This window comes from Cyprinodon variegatus, unplaced genomic scaffold, assembly GCF_000732505.1.
Source record: "Cyprinodon variegatus isolate N-32 unplaced genomic scaffold, C_variegatus-1.0 Scaffold267, whole genome shotgun sequence".
NCBI classification, from domain to species: domain Eukaryota; kingdom Metazoa; phylum Chordata; class Actinopteri; order Cyprinodontiformes; family Cyprinodontidae; genus Cyprinodon; species Cyprinodon variegatus.
In genome coordinates, this window is record NW_015150720.1 from 613,610 (window position 1) to 636,088 (window position 22,479).

Genomic DNA, 22,479 nt, shown 5'->3' on the forward strand with positions numbered 1-22,479 from the left:
ATATATATATATATATATATATATATATATATATATATATATAAATAAATATATCTGTAGTACTGATACCACTATTTTATTGCTGGATCGGGGCCCCGCCTGAAAGTGGTATCGGTATCTGTGCAACACTAATTTAAATAATAATTTTATCATTTAGAAACCTTTTAAACCACAGTTATTATGAATCCTTTTTCCTATTGTCAAAATAAAAATAAAATTATTAGTTTTCCCAAAAAGTATAGTTTGTGAATGTATAGTTCTTACCAGCCATATAAATGTAACAATATACTATAGTATACTGTTTGTGAGCTATTTATAGATTTTTTTGTGATTAAAACATGAAGAATGTCTGAATGTATTTAATGCAGAATACATTTAATATTTCTCTAGATGTTGGTTATATAAATGTTTTATTTGGTTAATGGGTATGCAGTCCAGAACAATAGACATTGCAGAGGATAAATAATGCATGCCAGTAAGGGAAGCACAGACCACTGCAGTTCTCTTGTGAATTTTTTGATATTTCTACTTTACATATAAATCACTAGTGTCCTTATGAATAATAATATATACATATGTTTCTATCTGTTTCTTTTTAATTAGCCACAATCAAACCTGTTTTAAATGGGCAACTGTAGATTATGGAAAAGTTAATTGTCTTTTAACTTACAGTATTTCTGAATCTTTTGTTCTTTTTCAGTCAGGATAATAAAAAAAAAAAAAAAAAAACTGAAACTCTCTAAATTGATTTTCTAAGTTTAGGTTTTCTAAATGTGAAAACAGGATGGCACTCGCAAAACGTATCCATAAAGCAAGTCATAAGCAGAACAATATTTTTAAACTTTTTGTGTGTTTGTGTTCATAAGTATGCAGATCATATTAGGGGAGTGTTGGTTTAGAGGTTAAAGCAGTGCACTTGTGAAGGTTGCAAGTACCCAGTTTGACCCGTACAGCCTCCACTCTGGGTTCCTTAGCTAGACCCTTAACCATATACTGCTCCCTGGCATTGCACAATGGCAGCCCAATGCTCCCCATTGGGATATGTTAAATGCAGAGAGTGAATTTCCCCATTGTGGGACAATAAAGGGATTTACAGAGAATGTAAAGGGACATTAGGATGACGGTTTTTTTTTTTCGCCACTGTGGTTAATTTTTTGGTCACAGTCGATATTCACTTATGTTGAATGAAATTATTATGGGCCTACATCCTACCTGCAAAAAAAATGTATTCACACATGTCTGTATGTAAAAAACATGTTTGCAACTGTTTTAGGATGTTAATTGTTTTTTTTAAAAAAAGGGATATTACGAGGAGAAATTAATATCACTGAGTTACTGAAAGCCTGAAGAGGACATTGTTGGAAAAATGACATCAGATATTCCAAAGATTAAATCTTCCTAAACAGAAAATTCTATTAATTGTTAAAATGGATTAATATGGTGTTGATGATTATATTTGTATGCTCTAATAATATGTACCAAAGGTATTATTGGTCAACAAAAACATTCCATTCATTTTGCACATTAGCAAAAAAAGAAAAAAAATCTGAGAGTTTTAAGAACTTTTCATTGATCCTATTTTTTTTTCGTTTGCCTTAAAAAGGCCTTTCAGAGTTTTGATACTGCCCCCTTTGGACAAACACAGAACTGCAACACTCTTCTTTTTTATAGCTCACGTTAGAACGTTACAAGGTTGTTTTTTTCTTTTTTTTTTTTTTTTCCTTTTTTCTCAGGTGGCGCTGCCATTGGTCTCTCTGTTAAGCTGGATGCCGGTTGCCTGAGGTGGGAGATGTGGAGCCATCATCTCATCTCAATGTCATGTATTTGTTTTATTCATTTTTTTGTTTTATTAACAGTTAAATTGACTGTGCAGATTGGACTCACCTGGTTCAGTGTCTGGGCTGAATAAATACATGCCATAGATGACTTGATGGCTCCACATCTGCCGGTCTCTTCTGAGTATCCACAAAATCAATCCTGAATATTATTATATACATTGAACACCTCGTAAAGGGTCAAATAAAAACGCTATTTTAAAGATATTTTTCAGTAAAAAATGACTTAACCTCTCTTTAAATTACTTACTGATATAATAAAATTGTGGATGTAGTATGACAACAATAAATTTATTAATGACCACTAAATGCAAAAAAAAAACTTATTGAATATTAAAATGTATGTGCAAAATAGATTTCTTCAAACCACAGAAGCCTTCTAATTAATCTAAGAGTCTATGTTTAAATACATTTCACCATTGCTAAGTACAACTGTAATCTTTGAATTTTTCTTTGTTTGGTAGTCTTATGTACTGTATACAGCATTTAACTAGCAATATGTCTTGCAGACTATACTTTAAGGCATTTTTAATTGGCAGAAAACACTCATGCACATTTTGCTCTGTTATTGTTTTGGGGACTCTAATTTAATAACATTAACTGAATACCCTGGATAAATGCTAGTGTCCATTCTGCACATGATCTGTAATTGGCCAGCTGCTTTTATTAAAATAATGGATGCCATTCGGAAAGAAAAACCATTAGATGTACAGAAAGCTAAGGGCCATTTTTGAAGCTTTGCTAGTAAATTGTCGCAGCGTTCTCATGGAACAGACTTAACAAGCAAACTCACTTTAAAAATCCCCTGCATATATAACATTTCAATCTTTTAAAGAGCTTCTGATTTTTGTTTGCATTGGGATATTTTTTGTTTTGTTTGTTTGTTTACTGCTTTTAAACACTCATCATAAACTGAATAAAATATGTGAAGCTGTGTGACCAAAAAAGACGTTGTGATTTTTAAAGGGTTTTTTGTTTTTTATAAACAACCACAAAAAAATCCTGTTATAAATGAACAATGACAATGCCCACTGTTCATATATCTGCAAGATGTTTGTTGGATCAGGTTTAGAGGTTTTTTTTTTTTTACAAGTTCAAAGAATTGACTTTGCCTGAGCTGCCGCTCATAGGTCCTGTGGGGAATCACTGTCTCTGTTAGCTTAGCTGGGCCTCCAATGTTGATAAAACCAGTTGTAAACAAAGATAGAGGTTTATTACTGAAAAAAAAAACACAGAAAATGGGAGATACTGAAGCACAAACGAGCTTGAGCTTTTGTTAAATTTTTTTCAAGTTTTTTCTGCAGAAAAAGTGTTCGCCTTTTCCTTTCCTTAACTTTAAAAAAAAAAAAATTTTTACACCAACAGTTGATTTCAATGTGTGTGAAGGCTGGAGAACGATCGACATGTGATGATGTTTTCAACCTGAAAGATGCTGCAGCCCTCCTTATTCCAGTCTGTACAAAACGACAAGTATGTTGTTTTTCAAAATCGATACAAACCCCGGCTGTATCAGAAATAGTATTTCCCACACCATACCCGACCCTGACAAATAGCAATTCATTCTGCAAGGAAAGTGTCAGCTTTTATGACCTTCCTAGATGCAGCCGTTCCCTTGATAAACCTGTCTGTCAGTACATTTTTTTTCAGCCAAAAGCAATCTGATACTTTGGTGAAAAATTTGGATGACGCCTTTTTCACGAAGTCTATCTTTCACTTCTCTTTTTCATTTAAAGATTTTTTTTCCCCAAAAAAAACAGGAAACCTGATTTTAGCATCAGTTTCCAGTTATTATCGCCTGACTTTTCTGACAAAGCTCAGGTTGTGGCAAATCTTCCTAAATGTTTAGAAGGACTATAATATTTATTTAATAGCATGGGATTTCTAACTGATGTGTTTTGGAAGAATCATGAACATCTTCATCTCTTCCACTCTATCGCTTAAAGTGTAATTGATTAAGTCTGTGATCACTTAATTGGATCATGTGGCGGGTGTTACTCTTCAATCTGCTTTTAATAGATTTAAGGAAGCTTTCACAATGGCTTTCACTCATTCTGTGGCTGTTTATTTTATTTTTTTCTTTCAAAAGATTTTTATATTTTATTTTAATTGTAGTCTGAATTGTTTTGCCATCTCTTTCAGATGAGATCAAGTAATCCGTCCACATTTTAAACAATACTGTAGGGTGGAAAAAAAAAATAAAAATCAATACCTAAACTAAACATGAACCCATTGCTGCTTCACTTGCCATCTTGTTACAATACTACTGTTACATATATAACATTAGCACAATCTGCTAAATGTCTCTTCATATTTTTAGGTTACTAAACCTTCAGGTTCAGGTTCAGTATTATGAATCAGGGACATCCTTATAGTGTTTTCATCTGGGTATCAATGCTGTAAACTGATTAATGGGGGTCTGTTATAAATACTGTACAACACCCAGGGTGCCATGTGGTGTGTAATTTCGTCCTGCTCCAGCACTGTCTCAAGAGTAGACAGTAGGAATGAAGCTGAGCCTTACTTATTTTATGAGACACCTAAACATGATCAATTTTCCTCATTCTTATCCTCCAATTGAAATGATACACACGACTTCTCCTTAAAAGGGATATTATATAAGAATTACTGCCATCTCGCAATGAGATGGGTGTATATCACTCAAACAAACACTATAGCCACCTAACTGGCTCATAGACATAATGCGGCAACCGTTTTGCATCAAATAGCCTGGTTAATACAAATGTAACCATATCATCTGTAAAGTCCCTTTCATCTGGTATCTGCTATAACAAAAATCCAGTGTTTACTACAGATTTGATAGCTATCAAAACTATGTAAACCTACAATTCCGGACCAGCAACATTGACATATGTCTGCAGGATCTACTGTTATGCTTTCTATAGTAATGAGCAACACTGTCTAATTAAACCGAATGGAAAAACTTAGCTTTGGGCCAGTTAGGGAAAGACGGTGTTGCAGTCTGGTGGCCTAGTTGATAGAGCTTGGAATCCTGAGGTTGTAAGCTGGAAACCCACTCCAACACGATGCCACTCTGACTCTCTGAGCAAGACCCTTAACCTCTGATTGTAATCCATCTCAAGGGAACATTTAAGTTTAATGCAGAGGTAAATTTCTCCAATGTGAGATCAATAAAGTACCATAAAAAAATAAAGTGTTGTAGGACAGTAAAACATGGCAACTTCAGTGTCCTTTTAAAATCTTTCATTTTCATTAGCTCCTTCCACCTGGAGAATCTTACCCAATGTTTATCCTCATTTCTTTTATGTCTTCCGTTTCGTTGTCTTTAAAGTCATCTTTTTTGCTCTCTTGGGGATGGCGCACCTTTTCTCGTGCTGCTGCTGCGTATGCATGGTCCTGTATAATGATGCAGTGGGGCAGACTTTCAGTTGTTGAGTTAGCGTCTCCAAATGAGCTTCATCGTTGCCTCTCAATCACACTAAACTGCCAGCAGGGCGGGGAAAGTGTTTCTGCCTGTTCTATTCTATCCTTGCCAGTATCTGTACTTCAAACATGGCTGACTTGATAAAGGGCGCTTCGAAAATGAGTGATCAGCCTTAGGCATAAACTTTTATAAAATTCATAGTTTATGAAAATGTATCCTATTATTAGTGGATGTAATATAACACCAATAATAACACGTATAAATGGAATTTTAGGCAGCATAAAATAAATTGTTACACAATGTCCCTTTAACAGCAGTAAAATACAACAAAAAAGCCAAGATAACTTACTACTTAGGTGTGTTTTTAGAACTCAACATTTTGAGTTGGTCTTCTCCTTGGATAGATCCTTCTTCTTGTAGTAAAACAAGCACCTAATTATTTAAAATACACAAGCTGGTCAATTCTTTAAATTGTTTAAATTCATTAGGAGATGGAATCATTTTCATTACAACCATTTCAGTGTCTAGGCACTGTGTTGTGCTTAGACATAATTGTAACAATAAATTAGGCTAATTCGCTATTTCTATTTTTGTGTGATGCTGTGCACCTTGGCTAATGCCATCATGGTCCAGATGTTATAATGACTAAATAAGACAGGTGAGAGTGAGCTAAAGAAGTTACCATGGCTCCTCCCATATCATCAGGTCCAATATAATGGGTAAATAGACCAATGATATGCTATATTAGGGAATATTGTGACAGTAATTAAATATTGATAATCAAATAAATATGCCTTTGTACATTAAAAAATCTTACAGTTCATAGTAACCACACCATAGGTCTGAATTTGAGGCAGACTTTTTTTAATAGATGTTTTCTGAAGACAGCAGATTATTGTAGAGCGAACCAATAGAATTGACAAAGACTCCTGGAGAGGGTTTTGAAACATCGTTAGAAGAACTTTTGAAAAACGTCCAGTTGCCTCTGACTGCAGCCTGTTTAGTGAAATAGAAAACAACTCAATGTTATAATGCATTTTGTTCCATATTTATATATTCTGCACTCTTTATTTATTCTTATTTATTCTGCACTGCACTGAACCTTTCCATATCAATGCCTTTTGCACCATTACTTTTAAACTGCTTTCCTTTTCACATACACTGTTTACATTCTGATCACTGCTACACTTTATAAATGGCAGAGCTCATTTCAAATTTGTAAGCTGATCATTCACTGTTGTAAGCTGTATGCATTGAAATTTTGTTCTGTGTACACTCTGTGTATACAAAATGACAATAAAGTTTGTCTAAGTCTAAGAGATAACTAAATCTATAACTAAACAAAATGGTTCATACCAGCCTAGACCCCTCTGTTGCTTTACTAGTCATACAGAGATTGGATTAATGGCTGAATATGAGCATGTATTATTGAACAAAACTTTAAATGTCATCATAAAAAATAAATAAACCTCTTTTTTGCACCCTTAAAAAGCTTACCAACAATAATAAAAGAGGAATTGTTGATAGAACTAAATGAAAAATTAACATTCCCAGGTTGAGGGAGTAAAGAAGGCTACAGCTTTTAAGTAGAAATTGTGTTTTATCTTTGCTCTGGTTTCCCAGAACATTTACTTCCAGAACCTAGAGTTATATGGTCGACTTAACCTCACAACCCTGAGAGCTGACTGCTTTTTACACTTAACCACAGTGCTACCAATATCACAGACAACTGAAATCACTCCACTACAGTAGAATTTAGTGCTTGCTTAAAGCAATCAGCATAAACTCTTATTCCGCTCAGGTAATAGGAGGCTCACTGAATTTCTGATTCATGCAAAAAACCCATATAAGGCCGTCAAGAACACTCTCAAGTTCCAAAAGATTTTAAATGTTGTTATGCAGACTTATTTCTTATGTCAAAGAGGCTTAAGGAGGTATTGCAGTCTGACTTTAATCTAGGATTGCTATGAAGTAGGCTGTTGATACAGTATGGAAATTCCTTTATTGCTGTCACAAATTACAAAACATTTTAGTTTCTCTTTCCTGGCTTAGATGTTTTGTACATTTTTGCATTCTTAATTATTTGTCCATCCATCTTTTAAAACCATTTTATTTTTCCTTGTTCTTTCTAGACTCAGTTGTAAAAAAAACAATTTCATTTTAACCTGATGAGAATACAGTTAATGAAACTCACTTGAAAAAAATATGTATTGTAAGGATTTTAATCTTTTATGTTCTGCAAAAAAGATCTTTGTGGGTAATTCTTAAAAAAACATTTCACCATCTTTCTTGAGATTAGCATTAAGCATTAAATGCTCGTTTCTGTTTTTGCTGTATTGTAAAGAGATTAGGTGGGCTCCCAGGTTTCAGATTGACTATTTCTCTACCAAAGAAAAATATTTCCACTTGCTAAATCTCTGATGGTTTTAAAAGTTGCCTTTAAAAGCTTCCAGTTGCTGATTTCTTAATGCATTACTCTCATCTCCCTATCTCCCACCTGGATGATTTGTTATATTGTTGTAATTCTTTTTCCACAGTATCGGTAATGAATGCAAATTATTTACCATTTTTTGTGCACTCAGAGACTCATAATGCTTCCAGCTATTCATTACACATTCTTCTTTCATGTCTTAGGATATTGGGATGCTGAGCAGAGTGGAGGCTGTACCTAGGCTGCATGCCTAGCTAACCCATGGAGAACTGACAGCAGCAGTGCTGGATGGAGGCCAAATCACTGGATGGCGAAGGCGAGGAAGCACACAGTACCGTGGATAACTCGCATTGTTTGTTCTCTTCCCTAAACTGATGCAGTTGTAGATGCAACTTGATTGTAAAGAGATGGAAAAAAAACAGATCAGTATAGGAAGTCAGTGCTGAACCATCTGTGCTGCACTTAGATTTGAAGTGCGGGTTATTTTTTGCCAATTTTAGGGCTCTAACAAAAGCAGTGATAGACACCAGATAATACTCCCTGATTAAATTGGAGAAGACACAGACGCCAGCAATAGAAAGCAGAGAGGAACCATCATGGGCAGCAGTAAATGCAAGGTTTCCTGGCTTTTGTTTTTAGCAGGCTTAGTTTTAACAGGAGTGGCTTTGGAATATGAAGGAGTACCCGGTCAGTGGACTCGCTTTGCTCAGTGGGACGCAAAGACAACAGGTGAGCTCAGCTTCATTCTGAAGACCAACATCAGCAAAGCCCTGGTCCTCTATCTCGATGACGGGGGGAACTGCGACTTCTTGGAGCTCCTGATTGCAGAGGGCAGGCTACAGGTCCGCTTCACCATTCACTGCGCTGAGCCGGCCTCTTTGCACACGGAGACATACGTCAGCGACCAGCGCTGGCATAGAGTCCTCCTCACTCGCAATTACAGAGAAACACGATTGGTGCTGGACAATGAGGAGAAAGTGGCTGAGGTGAAGTCCAAAAGGAAAGAGATGGTGGTCGCAAGCGACCTTTACGTTGGTGGGATCTCACCCGACGTTCGTCTCTCCGCTCTCACATCGAGCACCGTCAAGTACGAGCCCCCATTCCAGGGCTTTATAACCAATCTGAAAGTTGGAGACGCTCTACCTGTGCTGCTGGATGGTCAAGCCGTGCATAATGATCTGGAGTACATATGTGACACACACTCTCCCTGCAGCAACAAAGGCCTGTGCTCCGTCAGTCAAGGAGAAGTCCTCTGTGAATGTATCAATACCATCTATAGGGGAAGGTACTGCCAAGAAGGTGGGTACATTTTATCCCTTCTATTTACAGCACAGTGTGTTTTAAACAGTTCACAGTCTGGATGTAGTTTTTTCCTGTAGGAAGAAGAGAAACTTTTTTCTCATTAATTTATACCATATCTGTGGAATTAAGCTCGCACAGTCTATCTGTATTACATACCACAAGTTTACAAACAGCAACTGAAAAGCATCAGATTATCTGTTTCAGGAAAATATGCTTTAAATCTTCAATTTTATTCTCATAGACTAGATCTATACAGCTTAAAGAGGAAACACCACTTTCATTCTAGACAACCTTCATGTTGTTTCAGAAACATCCTTGTTCTTTTGGCTATTCCAATTTTTTTGATTTCATATTTCTTTGGGCTTTTAATCTGATTTGCTTCTTTTTTTTTTAGATTAAGTGACCATGTTGTATTATTTTTTTCAGTTTCTATTTACAAACACCCAAACTTTTACTATGCTTTTAGAGGAATCAAGTCTCTAGCATAACTTTGAAATGTTTTTTTTTGTTTGTTTTTTTTTTTTTTTTTACTGCTTTCATTACCAGAATTGGTATATCTTGTTTTCATATAAAAATCAGCAGGGTTTTGCTCAGGGCTTTGTAAAGTTTTTTTTTTTTTAAACCTTCATCCTAGCCTGCTTTGTGCATTTCACAATCTGTTCTTATGCATAATTTAAGGCATTACATTAATCAAGTAGATGTTGATGTGAGGTGAGAATATTCTTCCTCCTCATCCATTCCCCATGTGTAGCAAAAAGTCCCATACAATTGCTTGTTATGATCACTTTTTGTTTATTAATATAGGTTAATCTAGTTAAGATCCGTCTAATTTCTTAACATCCACCAGTTGTAAATAGACATTCAAATTGAATTAAATTCAATAATATTTCATTGATCACAATATTCAATGTTTTTATAACAACGTTTAGCATTAAGTTGTTCTATACTGTATGTTAATTGCTATAGCGAGGAAGGATCTTCTGTTGTGGTCTGTCTTACACTGAATTTGGAGAAGCCTCGATCTGAAGACGCAAGACAACAATACATTAAAACACTCAGGTGCTTACACAGTTCATAAAATCTGTTAAAATGAGGGTTCTAATTCATAGACACAGTAGCAATAAACAATAAGATGAAGAACAACCATCTAGTAATGCTATAATTATTGATGCATCAGCCACCATTAATATTGCTGCCATGTTTAACCTTGAAGCCTAATTTTGGCTGACAATAAAATGTTTCTACAGGAAGTGGTTGGATTGCCTCCATGGATTCAAAAAAATACATTTTGCCAGAAACTAACACACGTTAGCGTCGATACAGGAATACCTTGGACCAATGAAATGCAGTGACATGTATGACGTCAATCCGTCAACCAGAGGCAGAAGGCTGGAAAACCCTGTAATTATTGTTGAAAAACAAGCTAAAGGACACAATCATGCTTATCTGGATGGGAAACATGTTAGCCGACATGTTCTCCCGACCTGATTTGGTTAGAGTTTGATTTTTAGTTAACTGCACTAATTGTGAAGCAAATTAAGAAGGCTAGAAACTCAACATGGGAGGCATTTGCCACTTGGAGATTCAGCCAATCAGCTGTAAAAAGTGCACTGAAGGTCCCATCCATTTGCCAAAATTTTCCACAGGAACCTATCCAGATGCATACTGTCGAATTAAAAGCTAAGTTGAATTAAAAGCTACTTAGGTTGTATTAATCTGACTTATGCCAGTTTAGTTATATTAGCAGAATAGATGAAAAAGTGAATCAAGTTCTGACTAAATCTACACACAGAAATGGAGTGAATTACAAACAAATCCAAAGATAATATATTACCATGATTGGGGCATGTAAACTTATGATCAGAGATGTCTTTTATAGCCTGTATGCACTGACCTGGGCGAGCACCCTTCAGCTGTATAGCTTGTCTTATAAATGGTCCCAGTATGTTATTAATATCCCATTCTAAACATATAGTTCAAACTCTCATTGAGTTCCTGGGGGTAATCAATAAAGCCCACTTAACAGCAATCCAAGAAAAAGGCTTCAGCAGGGCTCACAGGCTGCTGGCTGAAGCAGCTATCATCACAACACAGAATTTAAGCCGTCTAATGTGATCAGTGTTTGCGTTTCCCCCCCCTTTTTTTTTCTTTTCTTTAACATTCAGTTATCAAACAGGATGAAAATGGATGTTATTTTCTTCTCTGGGAAGACAAAGACTAAAGAATTCAGAGTTATAAAGTGAGCTTTTAATTTCCTGCAGTTCGGAGCAGGACGTGTAAATGCAAAATATATTTTTCACTTTGCACTTTAGGTTTGCTGTTTTATGAACGTTAGCCATTAAGAATATGATTGACGTGGAAACTGTGCAGTGCAACCACAGGGTTTCATTATTGTCCAAAACACTAAAGATCCCAGACTGTGGTCCTTTTAATTTAACAGTGATTGTGAGAAATTCATTTGTGCGCCACAGACGGGATTCAATGCCTCCATTAAAGGGCATTCATCTTATTGCTGTGAGTATAATGGGTGAAAAATCAGACCCACTGTGCAAGGTTGAATTGTTTTAGCCAGCATGCATTTGGTTATTAAGAATAGCAGCAAAGAATTATGTAAGATATGTATCCATGATACGGTATGCAGATATTATTATTCTGCTGTCGACATTAATGTCTGTTTTTTTTTCCTTTGTTTTCCTGCAGCTGTCCAGAGAGAAGTTGAAGGTAAGGAAATGCATCAGATAATGAGCGCAAACGGAGAACGTGTTCTATTTTATGGTGATGTTCTTATTTGCAAAAGATATCACCATAGCATGTGTGTGAGACAGTGTGTTTGGCCTTTATAAAGTTGTTTTTTTTCAGTTTGGACTGCAGTTCCAACATCCAACAAATTAAGCTGAGCTGAGATATACTATCGCCGGTCACAGGGTCACAAAAAGGGAAAGTGCCTAATGTGCTGAATGCTCATTGTGTACATAATCAGCGCGTTCAAGGTGACTAAAGGTCTGCAGAGTGCGTGGGTGTTACACAATATGGGCAACATTCACAAACTACATAAAGTAGGAAAAGACAGCAGAGAGTTGTGTTTCCATTATATAAGAATCCTGCTATTTTCTCGCTCTGCATGACATGTTTTTAACATCTTAATGACTGTTAAAGGGTTTACTTTGCATAAGGTGTCATTACCTGGTAACGTCATCATGTCTTTAATATTAAACTTGAAATCATTTAATGAAAAATTACTGATCACTGAAACCAAAGCCTTCAACTCTTTGAAACAAGATTTCGAAATGTGTTTTTTCTTTATGGCAGGGTGGGTGGGGGTGCATAACATTATTTCAACCGTCCACATCTTGGTTTATAATGAGGTGCCCATACTGAGTGGAGATGAAGATTGAGTATAAGGTTGGAGATTTGTTTAGTCCACATCGGAGAGATACATCCATCTACCCCCAGAAAGGACCTGTGGTTCTGGTGAAAGGGCAGCCAACGGGCTCAGGAGACCAGTGCGAGGTGTGCTGCACTGGTGCACGATATAAATCACTGTTGCTGACACAAGATGCTAAACCTGTGCACACACACACCTGCTTTCTGAAGTCCTGCCTCAGGCTACTATTTGGCACATGAATCGAAGAACAGACAGAAAATTGCAAAATGGTGTTATTTTCATGCTTTGTTTTCGACATTCTGTGCGTTTAAAATTAGTTTTTTCACAAATGATGTTTTTTTTCATTATTTTTGACATTACAGACACAAAGCAGCTAAAAAAATGTGAGGTGGAAGAAAGATGAATGATTTTTGTTTTACATTAACTTAAAGAGAAAAACCTGAAAATGTGGCATGCCTTTTTTATTTAGCCCACTGTACTTTGACACCCCTGAATAAGAAAAATTTTTAGAGAAGGGAAATATAAAGTTAATATTTTATTAGGACTGAATGATGTTGCCATAAAATTAAAATAGTATTATTTATACAACCGATATTGCGATAGTCGTTTTATTTTCACTTTCCTTTGCACTCTACAAGCATGTAGATGTTTCACTCCAGGGTTTTATTGTTTTCATGACCTTGACAGCTTGCTTGTCATGTGGCAATTTTTGTAGGACTTTTCTGCTACTGTTGACTGAAACAGTGCCTTCTTCTACTAGCATGCATTAATCTGCGTGCAGCTGCAACTCTTTCAATGGTTTACTTTTGTTAAATGTTATGCAACCAAAATAGAATCCCTCTAAAAACTGTGTTTTGTTATATTATTAATATATTGCAAATACAATTATTGCTGAGCCTTTATTTTGATTTAATTCAGCTTAATTAAAAAAATTATAGTTTTTAAGGGAAAATCTTTGTATTTTTCTGTTGTTTTAAATTAATCAATACTGTTGAAAATCTTCCTTGCTCATCCAAGACAGGGCTGATCTACCAAAGTAGTTCAGGTCATGAGCGTAACGGATGCCAGAGCTGGTTTCCATCAGGTTTTCCTTTCCACAGTTAGTGAGCCAGCTTGCTTCTGTGTCATTGCTTTAACATTGAATGAGCTGCAACTCTTTCAATGTTTTACTTTTGTTAAATGTAATGTGACAGAAATAGAATCCCTCTAAAAACTGTGTTTTGTATATTATTAATATATTGCAAATACAATTAATTGCTGAGCCTTCATTTTGATTTAATTCAGCTCAGTTCAAAAATGTATAGTTATTGATTATCTATTTTATGAATATTTTTTTTTCTTTGTAAAATCATCTCCAGAGGTTTATGCTTCTTTAAGTAATTTGCTCTGATGCTGTTACCCCAGCAGACGATGGCAGAAGAGAGAGAACACTTTCTATTACTTATAGAAGATATGTAGAATCATGCTGCAAACACTAAAGGATCTTAGCTTCCTTAACAGTCCTCTCTGTCCCTTCTTAAAGACAACTTCACTGTTTCGTCTCCAGTCAGGAATCTGTCTTATACAAGAAGTGGGAGGTTTACAGAGTGAAATGAAATACTGAGTGAAATGAAATACTGAGAGTACCATTAATCTAGCACCTGTAGTGCTGCTGAGAAATATGCTCCTAATCCATTTTGCTCCTATGAGTGTGTGCCATAACCTACAAGCATATCCTTACAAACGAAACTGTTTAGATGTCTGTTTCTATGCTTTCTAAAGATTTAACAAACATTAGAATTGCTGCCCAGCCCTTAATTTTTTGGGTATAGAAACGATCAAATAGAGTTTACTCTTTAAATTAAAAAAAATATTTTCCTCACTATTTTCTCAGTGACATTAAATAGTACGGGGATTTGTCGTCGCTAATCCCAAACTATATATATCCTAAAAAAACCGGAAAGCTTTAACCAGAGAATCAGTCAAGAGTTCATTGAGAACTTTGCAGGATCTGCATGAATCCACAACTCAGTTAAAAGAATCTATCAAATATTTGGCGTGGTTTTTTTTGTTTTGTTTTTAATAAGGTGTGAAATAATAAAAGTCCCTTCTACTAATAGGTCATAACAGATTTTTAAATCATTTAAGGTTCAGAACAAACACCAGGGAGAGAAAATCTTGCAAAAAATCTGACAAGCTGCAAAAGATTGGGGGCAAAAAATACCCAAAACAGACACAGGCAGATATACACTGGAACAGTTTGAAGTGCAGTTTTTAGGGTTTTTGAATGATTCAGTCATAGTTTACACAATATCTTAAAATGATTCTTCATAGTTGTTGTTCTCCTTCTAATAAAATATATAAACTACATTTATTTTATTTTGATCAGAAATTAGTTTTTCTTCCATTTAACAATCATGAGCTGCTTTGTGTTGGTCTTATTAAATCAGCAACATTAAAACACAGTGGATATAAATTGTGAAATTCAAAATGATATGAATACTTTTGCAAAGTTCTGGAGCCCAAAAAACATGGCTGTAACAAGACAGATAGAATCTGTAATGTAGATTCTCTGTGCTGCATTGAAAACTTTGCCACAGAGTTATGTAATTTTTACCTTTTAAGTAACGTTTGCATTTTTTTTCATCCTAGCACAAAATGCGAAACAAAGCATTAATCATTCTTAATACGAGCAAAGATGGCAGGGCTCTGCTTACAGCTAAATTGCAGGGAATATCAAATGACATGCGCAAAAAAGAGCACATCAGAATGTTTATTGGATTAAAGCTTGACACGGAAACAATCCCCCATTGCAGAACGCATGAAAGCAACACTGACAAGAGAAAAACAACACATTCACCAGATGCCTCTTTTTCTGTCCTTCAAACCAGTTTCTGACAATGAGCCAGTATTTTCTGTTGCCCTTGCATCCACTGAAATAGACTGATCTTTATGTTACCTAAATCGCCTACTCCCGACAGAGATGACAAAGATGGTAACCCAAATGCTATATTTGGTCTTGGCTGTGTGTTTTAAGCAGCACAGGAGTAGTCTTTATTTGTCTGAGGAGCTGCTCTAAGATGGTGAAAACCTTTCGGATTAGCAGGTGAGTCCTCTGAGTTGTCCGTCTACTTTATGCGGCACGTGAGCTTGCATTGATCTGTCCTCACAAAGGCCACGGCGAAGCACGCTCGGCTGGTGAAACAGTGCAGCAGCCTTTGACGTACTGCACAATCTGTGAAAAAGAGATAAGCGCAGCCACCACATGAGAGAAATAGAATGAGAAATCACTCAAATATATAGAAAAATACCTACACAGCTAGTCACTTATGTATGAAAACACATGGTAATAATGCAATTATAGTTAGAAGGATGACAAAGCAAGTGCTAAAGTTTGTGAAGGAAAGGACAGAGAGTCCTGATGGACTTGTATTTTGCAGCAGCAGTGACCTTGGTTTAATCTGTCATTACTTGTAGCCCCCTAAACGCTGTATTATTATTTTATTTTTGTGGAAAAAACACATTTTGGTAAATCCTAATCCTGCACCACTTCTTTCTTCTCAGATGAGCGCTAATTAAAGCCACAACAATGAGGCCTTTCAACATCTGCATCGGTTTTGATGTTGTTTTTAATTAAACTTGAAGAGATAATTGTTTTTACACCATAATTGGGGTATCATAAAGGGTAATGCTGAGAGAAAGCCTGAAAAGTACTAGTAAGAGTCATTTTCAGTTTAAGCAGGCATGTAAACATTTTCCTTCTTAGGCAAATATTTTAGATTGCTCAACTTCTTCTGCCATTATTGAGTTATACGTGAAAAGAAAAGCATTTTAGGCACTACAGTACAAAGGCAAAAAAAAAAAGTTTTCGTTTAAAAGAAAGCAAAGATTTTTATTTTTTAAGGGAAAACCTTTGCTTTTTTTTGTTTCAAATTAATCAATACTGTTGAAAATCTTCCTTGCTCATCCAAGACAGGCCTGATCTACCAAAGTAGTTCAGGTCATAAGCGTAACGAATGCCAGAGCTGGTTTCTATCAGGTTTTATTTTCCACAGTTAGTGAGCCAGTTTGCTTCTGTGTCATTGCTTTAATTAAAACATCTCTTCCAGTAAATGTTTTATCCTCTGTCTTGTTATATTCTGATTTGGTGTACAGGATCAAATTGCAGCAAAACAGTTTAACAGTATATTTCAAATTATTTATCTAATTTTCCCTGCAAACAGATGTCCTAATATCATCAGCCTTATTTATTCATGTTAAAAACAACAATCTGTGTTTGTGAACCACAGTCATGACCAGCTGCTCTCTGATTTGCTTTTAGAGAAATAGCTGAAAATTGTTATAAAACAGAGCGTTTCAGACAGAACTTATTAAAATATTTGCAGCAATAATAAAATGTAGAAAATATTTGTGAAACTTACTTAACCTTTTATGTGTCTAATCTTACTGTATAAAAGTCTTACCTTGAGTGATGCAGATTAAAGGTCAAAAACTCAGGAGATTGCACATGGTGCTGCTGATATTTTGATTGGTTATTGGTTTTTTATGACCCTATCTTTAACTCCTGTTATTTTTCTCATGTAGCTAAGTTTTTTTTTTTACCTGGATCAGTTCTTTAAGTAACAGATTTGGTGTCTGAAGGTGGAAAATAAGGAACCTGTTCTAAACAAGCAGTGACTCCAGTTTACTGATGAATACACCAGCTTTGGTGATAATTGGGATATGGCTGCAGTAGCCCTTTTTTTTTTTACATGTTCAGTTTACATAGTTAATGCATATGGGTGTGAATTAGAGAAGCACTGAACTTAGACTTGTGGGTGATTTCCTATTGAAATTGGCATCTCAATCTCTAAACATTACAAATTGACAGCAAATAACCTTTCGTTTAGTTTCGAAATAAATGAAACCTGATCTGAACTCTGAAATTTTCAAAACACAAGTCTTTTTCACATGTATTTCCTCTGCAAGAGACCTTTTTTTTTTTTCATTAATGCTAAAGTTGACAACAAAATTTACATAGTGTTAGCAATCTAGAAATATATATAGGAATGAATTATTTTGTTACTCCTCAGGTCACATTTTAAAACCTGCTCTGAAGCATCAGATTTTAAAAAATAAATCTGCATCTACAACAACTTCGACACTGAAGGGTGTTTCTCCTTGGACAGACTGTTAGTACTATGGTGTAGTGCATTAGCCTGTTGGGTTTTAATCATGCTACTTAGGTTTAAAATTGTCATGTGAGCACACACACAATAAGACTTAAAAAAAACACGACAGTTTCTCAAGACAAAACTCAGTGACATTAATTCACTAAGCAGATGACACTGCTTATTTTCCTTTGTCTTGCAGGAAAAACAAATAATTTGACATACATACACCTAACCCTATATATATATATATATATATATATATATATATATATATATATATATATATATATAAATAAAACATGGAAGAAGGATTCTAAGCAGCCCTTCTAAGTAGTTTTATTCAGCTGTTAAGAGTTGCTTCTTATTTAAAACTAGAGAGCTGGTAGGTTATGGATGGGGAGAGCAGCTTATTTCCTCAGTCTTTCGCCTCTGCTGGGACTCTACAGGTCTGAGCCAGTTATCTCTGCATTTCCACACACTAAGATTTGGGCAGAAGTCACAACAAAGTAGGCACACATTTAATAGCTGGCCGCCTCTATAAAAGGGCAGGAACGACACCTCTCCTAATCCACCCCAGTGTTCTGAAATATGGTCAGAGATTTACTGCACTGACTGGGGCATTTGCGAGGCGACCACCTTGAGTTGTTTTCTACACCTGCGTTTCATACAGATGCAGGTTGCTCTTAATTTCTGCTATTTAATGTTTCGTGTTTTTGTTAAAACACCTTCAGCTTTTATCATGAAAAAAGATGGAGGAGGATATCAACTAAATCTTAATCCAGTTATGTTTAAAGGAGAGAAAAAAGCATTTTATTTTTACTGTAGGCTTCATACAACCCAGTCATCTTGAGAAGAAATAAACCTTTGATCTAAACATGTCAAAACCAACTAAATAAACCTTAATAATGAAGGTGAAGTCAGAATATTGTCTCCAATCCGAGCAGCAACAAAATGCTTGGAAGCAGTAGAAGTGTTAATATGACTCTGCTGTGTGAAATCCTAGTGGTATGGCTTCTTTTATTCTGCTGCTGTTTGTTTTCAGGAATGCAGAATAATTTACATAGCAGAGCTTTGCAGCAGACTTAAAACAAACTTTTATTTTTACTCCTTCTGGTGGCTGGGTTGATGCATAGATTGGCCTGTCATGTGGATTGCACAGCCGCAGTGTGGGTGCACACAGCAGCTCTTTGTCTGCTATGCAGACTGGGCTTTGGCTGAATCCTTGGAGTGAGCAGAGGCTCAGTCACTGGCTTTGCAGTGGCACACTCTATCAAAAGCCTACGTGTTGGCAAGCGTGGACCCTCCCAGGGGTAATTATGTTCATTCCACACTTAGAGCTGCAGCATTAATAGCCTTGTTCAGCTGTACATATGAGTAGATTTCTGCAACCTGGCCCTTCTTAAAGTTTTAACTAATGACTATAATAGGGCGATAGTAGTAATGTAAGTAAGTAATGAGAAGTGTGAATGACTTTCTGTACAGTGCTAATTCGCTGATGAGAGTGTTTACTGGCACAGTGAGCTCATATCCACAGCAGAAGGAGCAAGTGATGCAAAGAGTGTAATTTTTGACTGACCTATTGAGATATCTCTGTCTCACATGTGTGTGAGATAGATAGGGATGCAGAGCAAAGGTGTACAGGAATGTAATTCACGCTGTTTTGCTCTACATACTAATCTTGAAAACCCCTAAGGATTGTATCCATTGTCAGTTGAAAAAAGGTGCCTCTTTACTTTGCATTTACTTTCCTTTGGGATGAATCGTGTCGCTCCTTCCCTTTTACAGGGCGATGATAAACCAAGGTCTAGATAAACACAGCCACGTAAAAAAACATTCACACCCTTTTAACTTTTGCATGTTTAATCAGGTTACAAACACCAACTTTAATGTATTCTAATAAGATATTGTGCAACAGATCAGTGAACAAAAATCAGATCATCGTCAAATGTCAATGTTTCATTTTAATGAATAAGTCTTTATTTAGCATCACTTTTATGGCCCCAGATAAGTAAAACTTCACATAACCCCAATAAGCTTTTCTCACGGTTAAACATAGTGGTGGCAGCATTGGCCTGTGGGAGAAAGGATGGAAAGCATTTAATTCTAGCAATCCTTTGAAAAACATCTGATAGTCTATGAAAGAGCAGAGGCCAGAACATCTTAAACTGGAACTAAGGTGGGATGATTTAGATAAAAGCATGTTTGGGTGTTTCAATGTCCTAGTCAAAGTTTAAACCTAAATGCAATTAAGGATCCTGCAAGACTTAAAAAAGTGATACTTACTAAGTGATGTTCCTCTCGGGCATTGGTGAGTGGATGAATACAAATGCAAGCCACACTTTTCAGGTTTTTAAATGTTTTTAAACCATTTTTTTCTCCTGCCAAAGCACCATTAAGCATTGACTTGTTAGGTAGAATCTAATAAAAAATATATGAAAGTTTTTTTTTATTTGACAAAAAGTGGAAAAGTTTTGGAAGACACTTTAGAAATATGCTGGAAGGCTGCAAAAGAGATCATAAAACTGACGCTCACCATGTGTGAGTAATTTACATGAAGTGTTTTTGATACTAAGTCGGTTCTATGTATAGTAAACACATCCCAAACGTCTGCATTAAATAAACATACAATATGTGTTCCATTGGAAAAAAGCATCTGTGTGAGCAACTACCTGTGAGGGTTGCGCCGGTCAAGATGTTTTTTTCTCTCCTTGCCTCCCCTCTTCTCCCTTGAGATGTTTGTCTGTTTGAGTTTAATTTTCCCCTTATATTTTAGTTTGAACTTTGACATCCGTACCTACCCCCAAGGATGTCTGTCACAAACTGCAGTCCAACATTGTGACAATGCTTTTGTTCTCCCGAACCTCTTTATGAACTTCCTGTTTTCGTATCCTTTTTTCTGTTCTTTCCCTCAAGGTCTGGCGCACCTGATGTTAAACCGCCAAGGTATGGGGTCTATTGTTTTGCTTTTCCCTCCCAGCCACCTGAACACCCAGAGATCATTCAGTTTACTGTGCTGCACTAATATTTCCTCTCCTCTTTTTGTTTATTTTGACATATACTTGCCTGCTCATTTTATGCTTCCTCTCATGTTATTCTCACTACTCACTCAATATTTGTCCGTCAAACCCTTGTCCTGACCACTGACTGAGCTACTGGAACATCTTCATCTCTGCAGTTTTACGCCAAGGTAATGCTTCTATGCTAATAGTTTCTTCAGTTTGGTTTCATGGTGTTTTCATAAATGAAGAGCAAAGGTTTTACATCCCAAAAGTAGCTTTTCCAGTTTTAAAACAATCAATACAGATAATTGTATCCTAGTTGGAATAAATTCTTGCATTAAGTCTTTGTGCTATTTTTCATTCTCAGGGTTTCATTCCAAAACTGCCCAGAATTCTCACTGAGTTGCTTATGATCATTGATCAGCAGGGAATTTCAAAGCTCGAATGGAAGAGAAATCATTACCTTGGGGAGTTTCGCTAATAAAGACTACCAGCCCAGCGATACACGCTTGGCAATGATGCTGTTTATCATTTTTCATACTCTTTAGAAAGCCTGTATTAAAATTAAGCCAGTAGTGAGAGTAAGACCTTGGAAGGCAAGTATGCATCTGAAGGGGAAAAAATTTGCTAATTCAATTCTGTTACATATTTTTAAAGTGATTTGTAAGTGTTTTTCCTTATGTTAATCATTGTTTTTGTCACTCTTAAATGTTAAAGATAATCAAATACATTTTAATATCAAGGGTAACCTATGTAAAGACAGTGTTGATTTAAAAAAAAATAACATAATTAAAATTAGCATAACATTATGTGAAAAGGCAATTGAGCATGCATTATCCATTGTTTTAATAAGAAGCTGTGGTATATTTCAATAGCCATTAACAAAATAGAAAGCTGCCAGAATTGCGACAGGATCTTCAGAAATTCAAGGAAAGTTGCAAAACAGAATAGACAACTTTTACCTAAAAAAGGTCTGCAAAGCACTTTTAAAGCACTTCAGTAAACCACAGAAAGAGCACAAATAAAGATGGAAACAGAATAGTGCTGAAAGTTGCCAGGAATGGTTGATTATGCCAAACCAGGACTCATTGACGATTCATTCAGGTTTTAAAGTAACCCTGTACAACATCTACAGCACGGCAGGCTTCACTTGCATTATTGGTCATACTGTAGATCAACAAAAAGACACTGAAAGATCAGATTCAACGTAGGAAATTTGGAAACCTTAGAGTTAAATTCAACATTTTTTAGTGTCAAGATTGGTCCACACCAGATCAAGTTAAAGTAGCACTTTTAAAAGAATTGAGCAATTATTACTTTGACAGAGCTGGAACTTCTAATAGATTTAATTCAAGACTAGTGTATATTGTCAAAGGTTAATAATACACAAGCTGTACAAAGAATCATTGGGAAAGAAAACTCAGCAAAATGTGGAAACAGTGGAAAACTTTGCATTAGGTGTAAAACAAACAAAAGATCAAAATAATTTGATCAAACCATTGACTCTGTTATCTATCAATGGTATCCAGATCATTAAGCTGAAGCAGACTAGGCACTACAGCAGCAGAATATTGACCAGAAACACACAAGCTATAAATGGCAAAATAATCGACTGAAATATATTCAAATAAAAGAAAAAAGGCAGGCTTGAATTCGAAGAGATAAGGTGGCATGGCCTCAAACAGACTGTTCTGTTTCAAAACCCTAACCTTGTGCTGTAAGCTGGATTGTCGTGAGATCTGAGTTTTCAATATCGCAACAACTGATAACGTAGATCTCAACTCAGTTCTACACATATCAATCTGGCTACTGCCAGATTATGAAGATCCACCTCCGTCAGTGAATTAAAACAAAACAGAAAAGCAGAGATTGATGTGAAAGACTTGATACAGTTATAATAACAGCTGCTTGTTTAGCCGATTTTCCATTTTTCTGTTGAACTCATGCAGTTCAGATTCTTTTTCCAAATTATTTTGTATTATTTTAGGTAGG

General features: G+C 35.8%; 1 protein-coding gene across 6 annotated transcripts in view; it reads left to right on the forward strand.

Annotated features, from left to right (window-relative positions):
* Positions 1–22,479, forward strand: part of LOC107089820 (neurexin-2-like) — a 224,374-nt gene that overhangs the window by 42,002 nt on the left and 159,893 nt on the right. For 5 of the 6 annotated variants that reach the window (XM_015382809.1, XM_015382812.1, XM_015382811.1 and 2 more), the window contains exons 2-5: positions 7,873–8,968; positions 11,672–11,692; positions 20,402–20,431; positions 20,664–20,675. In XM_015382809.1, the coding sequence (XP_015238295.1) occupies positions 8,266–8,968; positions 11,672–11,692; positions 20,402–20,431; positions 20,664–20,675 (766 nt within the window). In that variant the 5' untranslated portion in view covers positions 7,873–8,265. The remainder of the gene's footprint in view (positions 1–7,872; positions 8,969–11,671; positions 11,693–20,401; positions 20,432–20,663; positions 20,676–22,479) is intronic. The other variant, XM_015382810.1, reaches the window with a different exon arrangement.